Source organism: Epinephelus lanceolatus, chromosome 4 (assembly GCF_041903045.1).
Source record: "Epinephelus lanceolatus isolate andai-2023 chromosome 4, ASM4190304v1, whole genome shotgun sequence".
In the NCBI taxonomy this organism is placed as follows: Eukaryota; Metazoa; Chordata; class Actinopteri; order Perciformes; family Serranidae; genus Epinephelus; species Epinephelus lanceolatus.
The window spans coordinates 44,902,712-44,920,818 of record NC_135737.1 but is presented as its reverse complement, the minus strand read 5'-3'; the positions used below and the strand labels follow the sequence as shown (position 1 = coordinate 44,920,818).

At 42.5% G+C, this 18,107-nt stretch overlaps 1 protein-coding gene across 1 annotated transcript in view; it reads right to left on the bottom strand.

Moving 5' to 3' along the window:
* The window catches only part of ccdc150 (coiled-coil domain containing 150), a 49,154-nt gene that overhangs the window by 29,403 nt on the left and 1,644 nt on the right, over nt 1–18,107 (bottom strand). The window contains exons 2-14 of the mRNA XM_033631503.2: nt 16,715–17,171; nt 16,407–16,585; nt 9,340–9,408; nt 9,113–9,229; nt 8,905–9,034; nt 6,114–6,157; nt 5,383–5,507; nt 4,397–4,574; nt 4,222–4,290; nt 3,939–4,031; nt 3,250–3,303; nt 862–986; nt 609–702 (exon numbers count right to left, since the gene is read on the bottom strand). Of these exons, the coding sequence (XP_033487394.2) occupies nt 609–702; nt 862–986; nt 3,250–3,303; nt 3,939–4,031; nt 4,222–4,290; nt 4,397–4,574; nt 5,383–5,507; nt 6,114–6,157; nt 8,905–9,034; nt 9,113–9,229; nt 9,340–9,408; nt 16,407–16,585; nt 16,715–17,069 (1,632 nt within the window). The 5' untranslated portion in view covers nt 17,070–17,171. The remainder of the gene's footprint in view (nt 1–608; nt 703–861; nt 987–3,249; nt 3,304–3,938; nt 4,032–4,221; nt 4,291–4,396; nt 4,575–5,382; nt 5,508–6,113; nt 6,158–8,904; nt 9,035–9,112; nt 9,230–9,339; nt 9,409–16,406; nt 16,586–16,714; nt 17,172–18,107) is intronic.

Here is an 18,107-nt window from a genome sequence, read left to right as displayed (position 1 = left end):
TTACTCACAGAAAATAAATCTGTCGTTATGTTACATTATATGAAAGGCTATCCCTGGAAGATTACTGTAACAATTAATTTCATTACAAACAAAATTCCACGAGTTTTCTAAAACTGTTAATGTCTTTGGCTAATTTATTTCATTCATTTTCCAGGCCTGGAAAATGAGACTGTATGAAATTCCATGACTTTTCCCAGTTTCCCATCACTGTAGGAACCCCATTTTAACTGCAGACTTGAAGAGCAGCAATCCAGACAAACATCAAATTAGTTGAATTTAATCAAGCCCTCCTGGCCTGTCACTAAATAGATACACTAGTTATTTATCCTGATGACCTTCCACGAACATCAAGAACATGAGAGTCTCATCGTGGTTTAAAATATTTTGACCAGCGCTCCCTCTTTTCTCGTCACACTTGTTAATTTTTAATCACTGTGTAGTATTAAAAGTTGTTCTTTGGCTCAAGCTGTGAGATAATGTCTGACCCCTGGTGCTGGTTGTGTCTTCTTTTATTACAGTCATCTCCTGACATGAATGATGATAAAATAAAACTTAATCTACAAATATTAAAAACGTCTGCATGTGTTAAAGAAATGCTGCGTCCTTACAGCTCTGTTGTTCTTGGCGTGAGTAGACGTCAGGAGTCGCTGGAGTTTCTCCACCTCTGCTTGGTGTTTTCTGATTTCTCTCTGAGCCTGCACCCTGGTACACAGGAGAGCAACACGTAACATCATGAACTACACAGCTTAATATCCAGATGTGCACATTCTGCACATGCATGTATGATTTTAAACTGCCATTATTCACGCTCAGTGCTGAGAGTCAAACTGTGTCATGCAGTGTTTGTGATCCAGCTCTGACCTGTGTGTCTTGAGGGTGCTCAGCTCCTGCTGCAGGGTCTGAGAGGCCAGGATGTTTTCAAGGGTTTGACTGACAGCGCCCCCTGCAGGACAAGAGACACCCTGCAAGGCCTCCAGCTCACTAACCTACAGCACAGACAGGTGATGTTACAGCTCACTGTGAGGACACGTTTATTCATTTGTAAGTGCGCTCAATCAGATGTGCTGAGGTTGAATGAATGTTTTTGGCCATTTGTAAAATAGGAAATATAAACCTGTCAGTGTCGTCCGTGATTTCTTGCCTATCAGGACTAAAGGTGTGTAAAAGCTACACTCTGTTGCACTGTTAGTAATTAATAGTAAATATTAGAAGCTTTCCTATTTTACTAGAATAACGTTTGAGTGAACAATTCTGACAATGTTTCATAGGAATAAAATAAACTGTCCTTCAAAAACCACTCTCCAGTGGTTCAGACAACTGAGTGTTCTTTGCACTAAAGTTCAGACCTCACTAACATGCACTTTAAATACGTTTTAAAAACCGTGCGAACCCTGTGAAGATAAAAGTCAAGAAAGAAAATAGTTCCTATATGAAACCGCTCACAACAAGGTCTGTGGATCATCTTCTATTTGATTTCTAGACAGAGATATTTTTGCTGAGTTTTTCAAATGTACTTTTTGGGGACTTTGAGCAACACAAGCTGAGTTTCATCTAGTTCCATTATATTAGACAGAAGGCAGACATCTCTACAGCTGATATCTCCAACACTCTGCAACTCACACTGAAACTATCAAGATTGATAAACAGCACTACAGGTGAGAGGGAAAATATGTATTTTGATTTGGGTGAACTGTCCCTTTAAAGCAGCTTGAGAGCATAAGATCTGTGCTTCAAATCATCATCAACAATCAGAGTATATGTGACAGTAACAAAGCTGCACTTTCCTAAATGAACGTCTCTCTGTAGCAGCTGGATGTGTAAATACACTGCCTGGCCAAAAAAAAAGTCACCACCAAAAAAAAAGGTCATACACTCTAATATTTCGTTGGACCACCTTTAGCTTTGATTACGGCACGCATTCGCTGTGGCATTGTTTCGATAAGCTTCTGCAATGTCACAAGATTTATTTCCATCCAGTGTTGCATTAATTTTTCACCAAGATCTTGCATTGATGATGGTAGAGTCTGACCGCTGCGCAAAGCCTTCTCCAGCACATCCCAAAGATTCTCAATGGGGTTAAGGTCTGGACTCTGTGGTGGCCAATCCATGTGTGAAAATGATGTCTCATGCTCCCTGAACCAGTCTTTCACAATTTGAGCCCGATGAATCCTGGCATTGTCATCTTGGAATATGCCATCAGGGAAGAAAAAATCCATTGATGGAATAACCTGGTCATTCAGTATATTCAGGTAGTCAGCTGACCTCATTCTTTGAGCACATACTGTTGCTGAACCTGGACCTGACCAACTGCAGCAACCCCAGATCATAACACTGCCCCCACAGGCTTGTACAGTAGGCACTAGGCATGATGGGTGCATCACTTCATCTGCCTCTCTTCTTACCCTGATGCGCCCATCACTCTGGAACAGGGTAAATCTGGACTCATCAGACCACATGACCTTCTTCCATTGCTCCAGAGTCCAATCTTTATGCTCCCTAGCAAATTGAAGCCTTTTTTTCCGGTTAGCCTCACTGATTAGTGGTTTTCTTAAGGCTACACAGCTGTTCAGTCCCAATCCCTTGAGTTCCCTTCGCATTGTGCGTGTGGAAATGCTCTTACTTTCACTATTAAACATAGCCCTGAGTTCTACTGTTGTTTTTCTTCGATTTGATCTCACCAAACGTTTAAGTGATCGCCGATCACGATCATTGACCCATTGTCTTCCTCGAAGACAATGGGTCCCCACTATCCTTCCAGTTTTTAATAATGCGTTGGACAGTTCTTAACCCAATTTTAGTAGTTTCTGCAATCTCCTTAGATGTTTTCTCTGCTTGATGCATGCCAATGATTTGACCCTTCTCAAACAGACTAACATCTTTTCCACGACCACTGGATGTGTCTTTCGACATGGTTGTTTAGGAAATGAGAAGCAACTCATTGCACCAGTTGGGGTTAAATAACTTGTTGCCAGCTGAAAGATAATCGCCCATGCAGTAATTATCCAATAGGAGGCTCGTACCTATTTGCTTAGTTAAATCCAGGTGGCGACTTTTTTTTTGGCCAGGCAGTGTATGCAGCTGTTCACTGACAAATTTGCCTGATCAAATTTATGAGCTTGTTTCTGCTGCCCCCAGGTGTTCACATCTGTTAGTGCAGGTTTAAACATATTGACTTGTGCACTGAGTTAAGTTTCATTAAAAAAATAAGAAGCTAAAATTGACGTCTAAATCAGTGTCTGTGTGTTGTACCTTAAGATTCCCTTTCTCACTGGCAGTCAGGTCCTTCAGCATCTGGTCCACCTGCTGCAAACACACACACACACACACACACACACACACACAATCTGAACAAGTGCCAACTGTAAGCATTTCTGCCAGGCTACATTTTGGCACCATTAACTGATCCATACGCATAAAAATGAAGCTCAGGTCAATCAAGTTCAATCATGAAGACTTTTTCTTTGCTTCATCCATTCACAACTCTCCCACTGCTTCCTCCAATCAAGTGAACTTATAGTTATCTTATCAAACTTCTCCATGATCTCTATCAGCCAATCAGGATGCTCCAGTCAAATTTGAAACCTGCTCTCTCCTCTGCTGCTGTCAGCTGTCATTTTAGGCAGAACCATCGCACCCTCCTCCACCTCGTTCACCTCGTTCACCTCGTATCCAGAGTCCAGGACAAGCTCACCAAAAGCCCATTCCTCTTCTCATCTCATCTCGTCTTCACCACTGCTACCACCACTAGAATGAGGAACTCTAAACCATCTCCATGGGGTCTAATCGCCAAGACTTTCCACTTTTTTCACACTTGTGCACATGCTAATAAATATTCTTTTCACAAAGAATGAGTCCCTCCTGACTGAAATACTATAAGTGCATAAGTAGATCCACAATGAGAGATAAAGTGCTGAATGTAACGGTGACCTGTCTCTCACCTGCTGCTGCTCCAAAGCCGCCACCTTTCCCATGAGCCTCCTGTTCTCATCCTGCTGCCTCTGTAGGGCTGAGCTCAGAGACCCCGCCTCCTGCTGTCAATCAAAGGTTCACAGGCACCAACAGGGAGAGAAGTTAGCGCTATAACCAATGGGTGAATGCATATAAAGCGTCATATACAGGGTCCCCACGTGGAAAAGGTCATGGAAAAGTTTTGAAATTTCGTCCATGAAGACGTGTGGGAGCCCTGGATATAGTGTGGGACGGCTTTCTCACCAGTCCTACCTTGGCCTCAGTAAGTTGGGTCTCCAAACTGCTCCTCTCACCCTCCAACTTAGTGACAACAAGACTCAGCTGGAGGCCAGTGAGAGACAGGACGCATACACAAAGAGTAATTTCTTTACTTCATGGTGCAACACTTCCCATCATGCAAAAAAATAACTGCGTTTGTTGAATATACCTTGTTCTTTAAACTCTGCGGGTCTTTCCTCACTGCACCCTCCTCTCTCCTGGCCGTGCTCAGCTCCCCCCGCAGTCTCTCAATGGTTCGCTCCAGTAGCTCCCTCTGAGTGGACGCTGTCTCTCGTGCAGTGGAGGAGCTCTGCAGGAGCTGTGCATGTTCACCTGTCAGCTTCTGTCTGGAGAAGGACAGATATTTTGTTTTGCATCTAAAGACGATACTTCCAATTCCAAAAACCCAAAACAAACACACTTCTCTCAATTTGTCTTTTAAACTGTCAACATTTCATGTCCAAAACGCATCAGCGGCATCAAAGTTCAACCATCAGATTAAACTGAATCTCCAACAAATGCCAGAGTTATACAGTTATTGTAGGTGGGTGGTTTCGCAGCACAGTGAGACAGGTTTCATTAAACAATGACACCAGGGGAGTCAGAAACTGAAAAATATAGATAACAGAGACAAACTTTGATTTTTAATAAAGGACCAAAATCAAATATCAGTCTGAAACATTACAAACCAATATATCTGTCTAACCTCACTGTTCTCAAATTATGACACTGTCTCCTCTCCCAGCAGCGCTTGTCTCTTATGAGACAGTGAACTCAGGGAAACAGGAGAGAAAAGAAAAAGAGACATCGTGGGTCGTGGACAGAACAATGTGCTGCGGTTCTGTTTGGCTCTGAGGTCATTTTAAAAACTGAATATTATCGTCTGTAAATATTTATTGTTGGTATTTATTATTTGTCTGGCATCTGGAAGAAGTTTTAGATCCTCCAAATAACCCTCACTGCAAATACATGCATGACAGGAAAACTATGACTGTAACCAACAAACCAAAGTTATTAAGATTTTATAAATCTTTGCAAAAAAAAAAAAAAAAAAAATCATCTCCTATTTAATTTCATAAATTTTAGTTTTACAAATGAATACTGTTACATAAAGTGAGAGGTGAGAGGGTGAGAGTGTTCATGAGAGAGACTCACAGCTCCAGCTGCAGGTTAACTTTATCTGTGAGCGCCACCTGCAGCTCAGTCTGGATGCTGCGTGTGGCTGCTTCCAGCTGCAGGTCCTGCTGTTGAAGCTGGTGGACCGCACGACTCCGCTCAGCCTGATAGAAGGGAGAGAAGGGAGAGTCCTACTTTGTGTATTTCTGTGTATTTCAGCTGTAAAGAAGAGAGCAGGTGTTTGGACGACAGCAGGATGTGTCACTAGTGCAGTGCACCTGATAACTAACGTTGTCAAAGAGGGCACCAAAAGTGGGAAACATGTTTAAAGCAGAGAACGAAAGTGTTCCTGTTCAGGTGTTAGAATTATATTTAATGGATAAACTTCCAAAGCTTATTTTGAATTCAAGCCCAAAAGGCTGAAATTCTTTTCTTTTTGTGTGAATTTATTATTATTACAGATGCACGATATTGGATCATGGATTTTGGGAGAAAAACATACTGTTAACTTTGTAAGTTTCCACATGACTGTGCTGCAGGAACCTCTCAGACTAACACGTCTACGTGGCTTAAAAAAAAATCAGACGAGGAATAAATCAACTCTCTGCCCTCCATCAGGAGTTTACTGTTTTCTGTCTGCTGCCTCTGAAGAGCCACATGAACATTCTCAACACACACACACACACACACACATACAATATTTGACAGCAGAAATAAAGATTTAACAGTTAACTGAAGAGATTTCCATTCACTGATCTCTGTCTACGTACCTTCAGCTCAGTCCTCAGCTCAGACACGAGGGAGTCCTTCATCACTGAGAATGAAACACAATAATACAGTTCAACATCCAAACATCATGTGAAGCTCTGGGGCTTATTAAGAATGTAAATATGATTTGTGTAGTACCTGACCAACCTTTCAGCCAGAACAGAGGCCTGTACTATAAAGCCAGTCCAACTTACCCAGGATATCTGTTCATTATCTGCCTTGATTAACCCGTCACATTGTCTGTCTGTAAAACCAGTACTACACAGCTGGTTACTAGTTCAGTCAACTCTGGGTTTTCCTATCCAGCCACGAGCGTGTTTATGGGGTGTTAATTACAGGCAACATCACCTGGACGATGAGATTATATGGTACTGAAAGTGTCTGCGACGGTGAGACAGTAACATGTTGATGGTGTGAGATGTAAACGATACTCTGCAATCCTATAATGGAAAATGTAAAACACTGAAAATAGTATCCAAAACTTCACCGTCAGCCGAGACTTACATTACATGTTAGCATCACAAGGCCACATGTGATATTAGTAGAGAGTGTTTTGCTGTTTAGTTGCATGATGATGAAACTCCTCTGAACATGTCACATTAAACACTTTAAAGTAACGACAGACTGTTTCTGCTGCTGAAGCAAAGAAGAGTTGATGACTGATGAGGTCTGTCTGACTGAAATGTGGCTTTTATAATAAAATATAATCTTTGTTTTATCCTAGTTCTCATCACACAGGTGTGAGCTGCAGTGATGAATCAGAGTGTGAAAGTAGCAACATTATAACTGCGACTAAAATAAACTTTACATAATTTGAAATGCAGCTAAAACCACATGTTTAGAGTTGTAAATGATCTCTGTTTGTTTTAAGCTCTGTTTTAAAACCAGTGGACTGGACTTTTGTTCATGGGTGCATTTTTTCTTCAGTGATCTGATTGGTCAAGAGGTCGAGGTGTTGACAGGCTGTGATCTGGAGCAGGTTAACTGTTCAGCATAAGTTGCCACAGTGATTGATGCAGGTAAAGAGAGCCAGCTTCTTAGTCCTGGAAACCAGACTTAAAGGGAAATTTCTGTTTATTTCAACCTGTCTCCTATCGTCCTAAATTTGTTTCAAGTGATTAGTGACATAGAAATAATAGTTAGCATGTTAGCCGTTAGCCTAGATACAGCCGTAGCGTCGGACCTGTTAAAACGTAAGTGAACGGGCAACCTTCAAGTGCAAAGTTAGTCCACTAAACAAGCTTTTTTTCCACAAAGACCGCCTCATATCGTTAGGATAAATGTCAGAGAACATATAGAAAACGACATGTAAACGTGCTGTCTTACCTTACCGGTGTGCTGCCATGTTTGTTTACCATCTAGCTCTGCTTTCCAAAGAGCGGCCGAAATATCGCAGTCTCATACCGTGCCTGAAATCTCACGAGAACAAGCAGCAACAGCAGGAAGGCAGAACCGGGCAGTAGCCTGAAAAGTTCATTCATTCATTTTATGAAAGATTTATAGAATAATGGCTGACTTTTTGCCAGACTTCGACTTTGTGGAGGAGGAATTTGATTTTGCAGAGTTTGATGGCCGCCCTTATTTATTTGAGCCAGAATACACTGACGAAGAGCTTTGTGAAATTGAAGAACGGAGGAGGAGAGAGAGAGAGGCGCAACAGGTAGAGGACGAGAGAGGAGGAATGGCTGCTGCAAGGCTGCGTAGCTCTGGAGATTGGTGGTGTACCTGTGAATGCTGTGCCCCAGTGCCCACAGAAGAGGAATGCCTCTGTTGCAAGGAATGGGACCGGTTGCAGCCTTATTTTCAAGGTCTGGATGTGACCGAGGACGAGACACCTCCACCTGGAGTAGTATCCAGCTGGGCTTTATCTAGAGCTCGCCAGATATATTTCGTATATTTGACGTCACCACGCTAACTCCTGACAAAACCTTCTTCGTAGTTCAGGCCTGTGGTGCCACATCTAAAAGCAAAAACAATATCTATCATTGAAGGTAAAGTGTGTAAGATTTAGTGGCGAGGATTGCAACCAGCTGATTCACACTACACATCAATGATTCTCCAACATTGTTCGGCCTGTCAGTGACGAGCACCTGCCAATGTTTGCTCACCTTTTTGCTGATCCAGATGTTCAGGAGATTTTTACTGGGAGTCCAGTTATCCACAGAGGTCTCCACCTCTCCAAGACAAACGGACCCAGTAATTAAAACCGGTAGAACGCTGACTAAAGCAGTTTTACATTAATACCGTTAACAACTAGTTATGAATGACCTGGATCAAAGATTTGTGACTGTGTTTTATTTGTTATGAAAACATTCATCATTATATTGTATCTACATTTCACACACAGTGCATGTTAGCAGGAAACCTGGATGTGCTCTGTACAACACGCTTTGGCTTCTTCTAAAAGAGAGTGTATTTCGTGTGTGTGTGTATTTCTGAGATCCTTCTGAAACGTGCTGCTCGAATACGATTACTCTCATCTAGAGTGGCTGTGATCAGCCTGGGCGGTTGCTTGGTCGCATGGTGGAGTTCTGCGCTCTACTGAGTGCACTTCTTTTTGTTTTGTTTGCCCACTGTATGATTCAGGGTGTTTGTTTTTACAGAGTGGAGCTCAGAACAACTTCCTGCCCGTGAGAGACGACCTGACCACACAACATGTTGTATGTGACCAAAAGAACTGACAGCTGGAGAAATAAACTGTAATCTGTACTTTTCTTTCCTCAGACGCCTCACAGCAGCGTTCTGCGATGGCTACAGCACAGCCACAACAGATTGGTTTGGATGCCTCCTCACCTGTCTGCTCTGTGAGCTGCTGACAGCGCTCCTCCAGCTGTTGGACTCTGTCTTCTTCTTCAGCCAATTGCTGCCGGCCGGTCCGCACCTCCACACGCAAGGCCTGGCAATCTGAGCGCAGCATCAGAGCCTGGGAGGCCAGAGGCAGACAAGCTGTCAGCTGCTGTTTCCACATGCTCATTACTCGCCCAGCGCTCTTACAATGTACCTGTCTCCTCTCCATCTCCACTGCTCTCTCCATCTCCTCCACCCGCTGGAGAAACTCGCTGTGAGATTTCATGGCTTCAGCGGAGCGGGCCGACTCCTGTCTCATCTGCTGCTGCATCTGGCCACAGGGAGGGTTTGTTAACAGGGTTCGTCTTCAGGTCGTCAGGGCACATGTGTGACAGAGGGCGATAACAGGGCTAAAGTAAATTAAAATAATTAGCCACTCACCTCCGTCAGTTTCTGACTCATCTCTAATTTGACGATCTTCAGCTCCTCAGCTGCCAAAGCCACTTCCATCTGGAGCAAGAGACAAATGGTAACAGTCATGTATTATTAATCAAGAAAAGAGAATTACAACAAAGTGATCCAGTTTCACAGTTTGCTTCAAATATTCAGTAAAAACTAAAATGATCTCTCATTTCTTCAGTTTGTGAACAACAACAGTAACTCAGAGTGAGATTCAGATTCTGTTACAATATTAATAGTTCAACTAAATAAAATCAACCACAAATTACACATTTAAACAGCTCCAAATACAAAAAATGTCCCCTGGGATCTATATATATATAAATCAACAGGTGATTTCCTTCTTTTAGTAAAATCCTAAATGACTGAGTTGTTTTTTCCACCTGGACCTTTATGCTCTGCCATTTCTCCTCTAATCATCATGCTGTAACCTGTGACAGGCTGTTATGATACCACAACTATCACACAGTCACATGTGTGGAGTTTATTGTTGAGCTGCGAGCGTCACGTAGGTTTACATTACCAAAGGTGTATGACAAAATCACTTGATGACACTGACTACCAGTGAGAGAGGAGAGGGAGAGACGCTGTGCTGCTGCCAGACGAGCCGCTGAATGAGTTCCCTCTGAGCGGTAAGTCACTAAAAGAGTCTGAGAAGTCCGGGGCTGTTCATAAAACATTCAGGACACCACAGTTTATTCCACATTACTGAAGCTGCTCCTCTTTTTGGAACCACCGTGGAGTCGCTGATAATTTGCAGCCTGTTAAGAACTCTAGTTAGCAGCCTGTTACGGAGTTAGATTTGTGTCTTTATTACATGCGAGAAAATAAATTATATGAGAGAAAAAAAATATTTGAGAGAAAAAGTTTTCACATTAATAGCAAAAAATAATAATATCTGAGACTAAAAAAAGTTTTGACAGAAAGTATTTTGTCATAGAATATAAAAAAATAATTTGAGATTTAAAAAATGATTTCCGAGGAAAAAAAAAACTCTCAAAAAACTTTTTTTTTTTTTACTCTCAAATATTATTTTTTTGCTATCAGTGTGAAAACATTTTCTCTCAAAAAAATTGTTTATCTCAAAACATTTTTCTTCTCTCTCTCAAAACCTAAGTCTTTGCTCTCGTGTCAGGATTTTGCTTTCACTGCGAAAATAACGTCATGGGCGGGGCCACGTTCCTATTGGCCAGTCTCAATCGAATTGACAGCTGGGTGAGGATCGTCTTGGGATCATCATTCATCCACCATGGTCGATTCACTGGCACAGATGTGCTGCGTTATTTGGGAGCGGAGACTCCAATGTTTGGGTAAGATGATGACACAGATGATGAATGATTCAGTTGAATTCGACTCCCAAGACGACCCTCACCCAGCTGTCAATTCGATTGAGACTGGCCAATAGGAACGTGGCCCTGCCCATGACATTATTTTCGCAGCGAAAGCAAAATCCTGACACGAGAGCAGAGACTTTTTTGAGAGAGAGAAGAAAAATGTTTTGAGAGAAACAATTTTTTTGAGAGAGAGAGAGAAAATGTTTTCACACTGATAGCAAAAAAATAATATTTGAGAGTAAAAAAAGTTTTTGAGAGTTTTTTTTTCTTGGAAATCATTTTTTAAATCTCAGATTATTTTTTTATATTCTATGACAAAATACTTTCTCTCAAAACTTTTTTTAGTCTCAAATATTATTATTGTTTTGCTATCAGTGTGAAAACTTTTTCTCTCAAATTTTTTTTTTCTCATATCATTTATTTTCTCGCATGTAATAAAGACACAAATCTAACTCCATACCTGTCTGCAACAAGCAGCATCACAAAAACACAGATTTTTTTTAGCGTGAAAATGCTTTACTCAGTGTTTTCACCGGTCTGTTTGTTTTGCTTTGAACAATGAACACTAAAGGAATTCTAACCAAGTTTCAGCTAGGCCTGTCACGATAACAGATTTTGCTGGGCGATTAATTGCGTCAGAAATTATTGCGATAAGCGATAATGTGTAATATTGTGCTTTTAAGACCATTTTTATTATTGTTGTAATTTTGCTGTTTATAGACCATTTTTTTAACTTATGTAATGATAATAAAGGCATATTGATGCAAGTACACCCTTTTAAAAAGAAATAAACATTTATTTAACAAGAATATTTAAGAATGCGGGGCGTCGGTGGCTTAGTGGTAGAGCAGGCGCCCCATGTACAAGGTAGAGGCTGACATTTTTCCGGGAGTCCCACGGGTCACGTGATTCCCGTGGGATTCCCACGGGATGGGAATCAGTTTCACTATTCTTCACGTGATTGGGACGGGATGGGAAAAAAAAAAGTTAAGCCTGTCGCGATATGCGATAAGTTGGTTAATTGAACGGTAAATTAAAAGGGATTAATTGCCATATTCATGCATGTTTGTTTTCGTCATCTCTCTCCACCAAAGAGACTGGATGACAAGAGCGTTCACTGCCGTGCATCGTCTGGCAGCCAGGTGAGTTGGTTCATTAGCATAATGAACGGAGGGAAAGCTCTTGTCATCGAGTGTCTTTGTCTCTGTGGGGGAGGCGGGGCTATGGGATACACACACACAGTGCGATCTTGAGGGGGAGACGAGGCGGAGAAGAAAACAGAGAGTTGAGCGTAAGAGAAAGACATGGAACTTGTTCCTAAACCAAATGCCACGGCCCCTGTGTGGGAGTGTTTTGGATTGAAACCAAATGACAGAGGGCAGCCCAGTAATTTGGATGAGCCGGCGTGCCGGGTTTGTTCTAAAACCATCTCAACAAAAAGAGCGAATACGACCAACTTAACTGCACACCTGCTACAACAGTAACATGCTGCTCTAACACTGATGCTTCAGTATTAATAATCTAATGATGCCATATACAGTAAGGTCCATAATTATTTGGACAATGATACAGTTGTCGTCATTTTGGCTCTGTATGAAACAATGAATACCTGCTTAAAGTGCAGACTCTCAGCTTTCATTTAAGGCTTTGTTCAAAAATGTAGTATGAACCGTGTAGGAATTACAACCATTTCTTCACACAGTCCCCCGACTTTAAGGGCTCATAAGTATTTGGACAAACTAACATAATCATCAATTAAACAGTCAGTTTTAATACTTGGTTGCAAATCCTTTACAGTCAATGACTGCCTGAAGTGTTGGACACATAGGCATCATCAGATGCTGGGTTTCTTCCCTGGTGATGCTCTGCCAGCCCTTTACTGCAGCCATCTGCACTTCCTGCTTGTGTTTTGGGTGTTTTGCCCTCAGTTTTGGCTTCAGCAAGAGAAACGCATGTTCAGTTGGATTCAGGTCAGATGATATGACTTGACCATCAGAGAACATTCCACTTCTTTGCCTTAAAAATGTCTTTGGTTGCTTTTGCAATATGCTACAGGTCAATGTCCATCTGCACTGTGAAGCATCGTCCAATGAGTTTTGAAGCATTTGGTTTAATCTGAGCCCCAAACACTTCAGCTTTCATCCTGCTGCTCTTGTCAGCAGTCACATCGTCAATAAATACAAGAGAACCAGTTCCACTGGCAGCCATACATGGCCATGACATAACAGTACCTCCACCATGCTTCACTGATGAGGTGGTGTGCTTTGGATCATGAGCAGTTCCTTCCCTTCTTCCTTCTCTTGTCTTCCCATCATTCTGGTAGTTGATCTTTGTTTTATCTGTCCATAGTATGCTGTTCCACAACTGTACAGGCTTTTTAGATGGTTTTTGACAAACTCTAATCTGGCCTTCCATTTTTAAGGCTAACCAATGGTTTGCATCTTGTGAATCTAGTGAAGTCTTGTCTTGCTTACAAGAGCAGCAGGATGAAAGCTGAAGTGTTTGGGGCACCATTATCTGCTCAGATTCAATTAAATGCTTCAAAACTCATTGGATGATGCTTCACAGTGCAGTTGGACATTGACCTGTAGCATATTGCAAAAGCAACCAAAGACATTTTTAAGGCAAAGAAGTGGAATGTTCTGCAATGGCCAAGTCATATCATCTGACCTGAATCCAACTGAGCATGCGTTTCTCTTGCTGAAGCCAAAACTGAGGGCAAAACACCCAAAACACAAGCAGGAAGTGCAGACGGCTGCAGTAAAGGGCTGGCAGAGCATCACCAGGGAAGAAACCCAGCATCTGATGATGCCTATGTGTCCAACACTTCAGGCAGTCATTGACTGTAAAGGATTTGCAACCAAGTATTAAAACTGACTGTTTAATTGATGATTATGTTAGTTTGTCCAAATACTTATGAGCCCTTAAAGTCGGGGGACTGTGTGAAGAAATGGTTGTAATTCCTTCACGGTTCATACTACATTTTTGAACAAAGCCTTAAATGAAAGCTGAGAGTCTGCACTTTAAGCAGGTATTCATTGTTTCATTTAAAACCCATTGTGGTGGTGTACAGAGCCAAAATGATGACAACTGTATCATTGTCCAAATAATTATGGACCTGACTGTATAATAATATCAGTCAGAGGAACCAAACACTGCTTCTACTGCAATACTTTAACTACATTTTTCTCTCTCAGAACTGGTTCTTATGACGTGTTGTCTGAACACATCAGAAATCAAATGTGTTTGTCATTCTGAACAGCATCAAGGTGGAGTGAATGTTAAAATAATTAGGCAATAAACATCAAACACAACTTTAAATGTCATATTTGGGTTTATATTCAACTAAGGTAGGCATTGTGTGATCCATGTACTATAGATATATATATTTTTTTTTTTTACTGTAACTGAAACACAACCCGGGAGCGGGATGGTACAGGAGTTATTCTTGTGGGATTGGGACGGGATGGGATTATTTTTGTGGGAGTGGGATGGTACGGGAAAATCCACTCCCGTGTCACCCTCTAGTACAAGGTTGTTGCCGCAGCGGCCCGGGTTCGGGTCCAGCCTGTGGCCCTTTGCTGTGTGGCGCTCCCTCTCTCTCCCCCCTTCGCACTTGTCTGTCCTATCCATTAAAGGCCAAAATGCCCCAAAAAATATCTTAAAAAAAAAAAAAAAAAGAATATTTAGGAATGCAATAAAGAAAATGTAAATATCCGAAATAACACGTAAATATATCGAAATAAATAAATAAATAAATAAAAATAGACTAAATAGAAAAAAAACAAAAAAAACCAACCAAAAACGATAAAATGGTTCGGGAGCGTATTGCATTCCCTTGACAAATTCAAAAAAGCCCTGATTTTCGTGGCAATTTTTTTCTGTTTTTCGTGGGGGGTTTTTTTTGGATCAATAAGGGTAATTACGTGCCTTACCCTTATTGATCCCGTAGTTGAAATTGTCTAGGAGCAGGAGCACAGATGCAAAAGTACATCCATGAGCAGGAGTCACCATGGATGCAGGGGTCACTTGCAGGTGCCAGGTGGGAGCTTCTCGCAAAATTTTCAAGTATCTCGTCTCCTCGTTCCCCCCGAAAATTAGAAACAAATGACAAAAAAAAACCCAAAAAACCCAGAAAAAAATACCCCGAAAAACAGGGCTTTTTTTATTTGTCAAGTGAATGCAATACGCTTCCATAAAATGGACTCTCAGTCTCTTATAAAAAATTCTATTTGAAAAAAAAAAAACAACCAAAAACAAATATAAATAGACTTTAAATAGACTAAATCCAAAACACTCCCACACAGGGGCCGTGGCATTTGGTTTAGGAACAAGTTCCCTGTCTCTCTTACTGTGCGTTCACACTAAACACGATGGACGCGATGAACGCCACAAGTTTCCATTCAAAATCAATGTAAATGACGCGATGACACGCGATGTCACTTCGGGCGACGCGTTTCAGGCGATAAGAGCGACGCGATGAAGCGTCCATCGCCTCATCGCGTGTGTCGCTTGAAGATGAAAAATTTTAACTTTTCAAGCGACATCGCGTGACGCTGTGCCGCGACATCCAATCAGCGTTCATTATCATAAAGAAATTATAAGCAACTAACCGGAGACAGATGGACAGGCGCTCCGCAGCTGGGATGGAGCGCCTGTAGTTGGTGTCCAGGCGGGAGATCCTCACACCGATACGGGCCAACAGGTCCTCAAACTGGGCCAGCGTCAGCCTGAAGTACTGCTGGAAACGACCGTCATCCAGACGCAGCTCTTGCAGGAGGTGATGATATTCACCCAGCGTTTCTGGAGGATATTGTGAACCCAGACACGGCGGCGTTTGGGTCTCCGATCCAAATCAGATGTCCACAACAGATAAAGAGCAGCTACGGTAGTTAACTCAGCCATGGTTGACGAGAAAATAGCGGGAGGTGAAGAAAATTGCAGGGGGAGGGTTGCGTCATCGCGATTGAAGTGATGATCAAAAAGGTGACGCTTGTGATCAAGCGACGCGATACTCGCGTTACGGGCGATGACATCGCGTCCATCGCGTTTGGTGTAAACGCACAGTTACGCTCAACTCTCTGTTTTCTTCTCTGCCTCGTCTCCCCCTCACGAAGATCGCACTGTGTGTGTGTGTGGCTCATAGCCCCGCCTCCCCCACAGAGACAAAGACACTCGATGACAAGAGCTTTCCCTCCGTTCATTACGCTAATGAACCAACTCACCTGGCTGCCAGATGATGCACGGCAGTGAACGCTCTTGTCGTCTTGAGAAAGACGAGGAAAACAAACACGCATGAATACGGCAATTAATCGCGGCCAGAAAAGTTACCATCTCCCTTTAAATCTACCGTGCAATTAACTGACTTATCGCATATCGCGACAGGCCTAGTTTCAGCTGGTTGCAATTTGTAATCCTCACCACTAGATGCCGCTATATCCCCATAAAGTCTGACACACTGTTCCTTTAATGGGTGAAGTGTTGTTTCAAAAAACAGTGGAAGCCAGAAAGAGAACTCAGAAGTTTCTAAACTACCCACTGAGTCATGTTCATCATTCATAGAACAACCTTTTACATAATGAGCATTATTATAAAAGCAAAGGGACACGCTGGGACTGAGACACAGGTTCAACAACCTGTCTTTAAGTTTATCTTTATCTCTGTAAAGTGCAAAACTAAGACCCGCGCTGTGAAGTGACTGGGTGATAGTGTTACCTTGGCAGCAGCAGCAGCCCCCACTGTCTCCTCCAGCCTCTGCACCTCTGTGAGAGCTTCATCTCTCTCCTGGTAGGCCTGATGAAGCTGCTCCCTGAGCTTCATCACCTCCCTCCTGCAGGCCTGACGCTCCTCCTCACTGTCCTGCTGCAGCGCTGCCAGCTGCTGCTCCAGATGGGCTGAGCGGGAAAATCAGAGGACAGAAAAAAAACAGTGTGTTGTAGGTGCCCCAGTAACACACGATACACTTAGTGAGATCACTGTTTCCTTGTCTCAGCTAACCAACAGGGTTACATATGAGCCCTTACCTGTGTGAGATGGATCCAGCTGTCTCTCAGTCTCCAGGCGGAACACGGTGAGTTTGAGGGTCTGCAGCAGACTCTCCATGCGACACACCCGGCTCACTAAAGCGTCACACTGTCTCCGCAGCGCGCCCTCGTCCCAAGTGACCCGACGCACCTTCAGAGGACTCACAGGGCGCTGTGTGGCGTCCATCCTCTGTGCAGACCCCAGGATCTGATCCCTGGAGACCCCCAGTGTGCCCGTGTCTCTAATAAGAGCTTCAGCCTCCTCCTCGGCCATCAGCAGGCGCTGGTGCAGGAGGGACAGAGCCTCTGGGGCCGTGGCCCCGACACCGAGAGGCGGGATGGCTGAGTGGGACATTCTCAAACAGGGGGATAGTGCAGGTGGAGGTGGTTGAAGGCAGAAAACCCTTCTAGGTGCACCTGTGCCCAGTCTCAAGCTCCAGCCATGATTTCAAACTTCCTGTAGAATGAAAACTGCTTTTTTAAGTGCTTGTAAGATTTATTTGCACAAAACAAAACAACAGTGTGAAGGACTTTTGTTGTGTTACAGCCTTCAACGTGCGCTGTGACGCTGGAATTTAACTGAATCCATTCTTCCCTCTACCTGTGAAATGTTCCCCGTGCCACTGGCTGCAACACAAGCCCAAAGCATCATCCATCCACCCCCATGTTTAACAGTTTGTTCTCCAAACATACCTTTGCTCATTGTGTCCAGAAAGTTCTGTTTTACCTTCATCAGTCCACAGGACTTGTTTCCAAAAAGCATCAGGCTTGTTCAGATGTTCCTTTGCAAACTTGTGAGGCTGAATGTTGTGGTGAGGACACAGGAAAGGTTTTCTTCTGATGACTCTTCCATGAAGGTCATATTTGTCCAGGTGTGTCTGCACAGTAGAACAGTGCACCACCACTCCAGAGTCTGAGAAATCTTCCTGCAGGTCTTTTGCAGCCTTTCTAACAATCCTACGAGCAGCTCTCTCAGAGAGTTTTCAGCTTGACCAATATGGAGTTAGATTTGTGTCTTTATTACATGCGAGAAAATAAATGACATGAGAGAAAAAAAAATATTTGAGAGAAAAAGTTTTCACATTAATAGCAAAAAATAATAATATTTGAGACTAAAAAAAGTTTTGAGAGAAAGTATTTTGTCATAGAATATAAAAAAAATAATTTGAGATTTAAAAAATGATTTCTGAGAAAAAAAAACTCTCAAAAAACTTCTTTTACTCTAAAATATTATTTTTTTGCTATCAGTGTGAAAACATTTTCTCTCAAAAAAAATTGTTTCTCTCAAAACATTTTTCAAATTTTTCAAATTTAACTGAATCATTCATCCACCATGGTGGATTCACCGGCATAGATGCGCTGCGTTATTTGGGATAGGAAACTCCAATGTTTG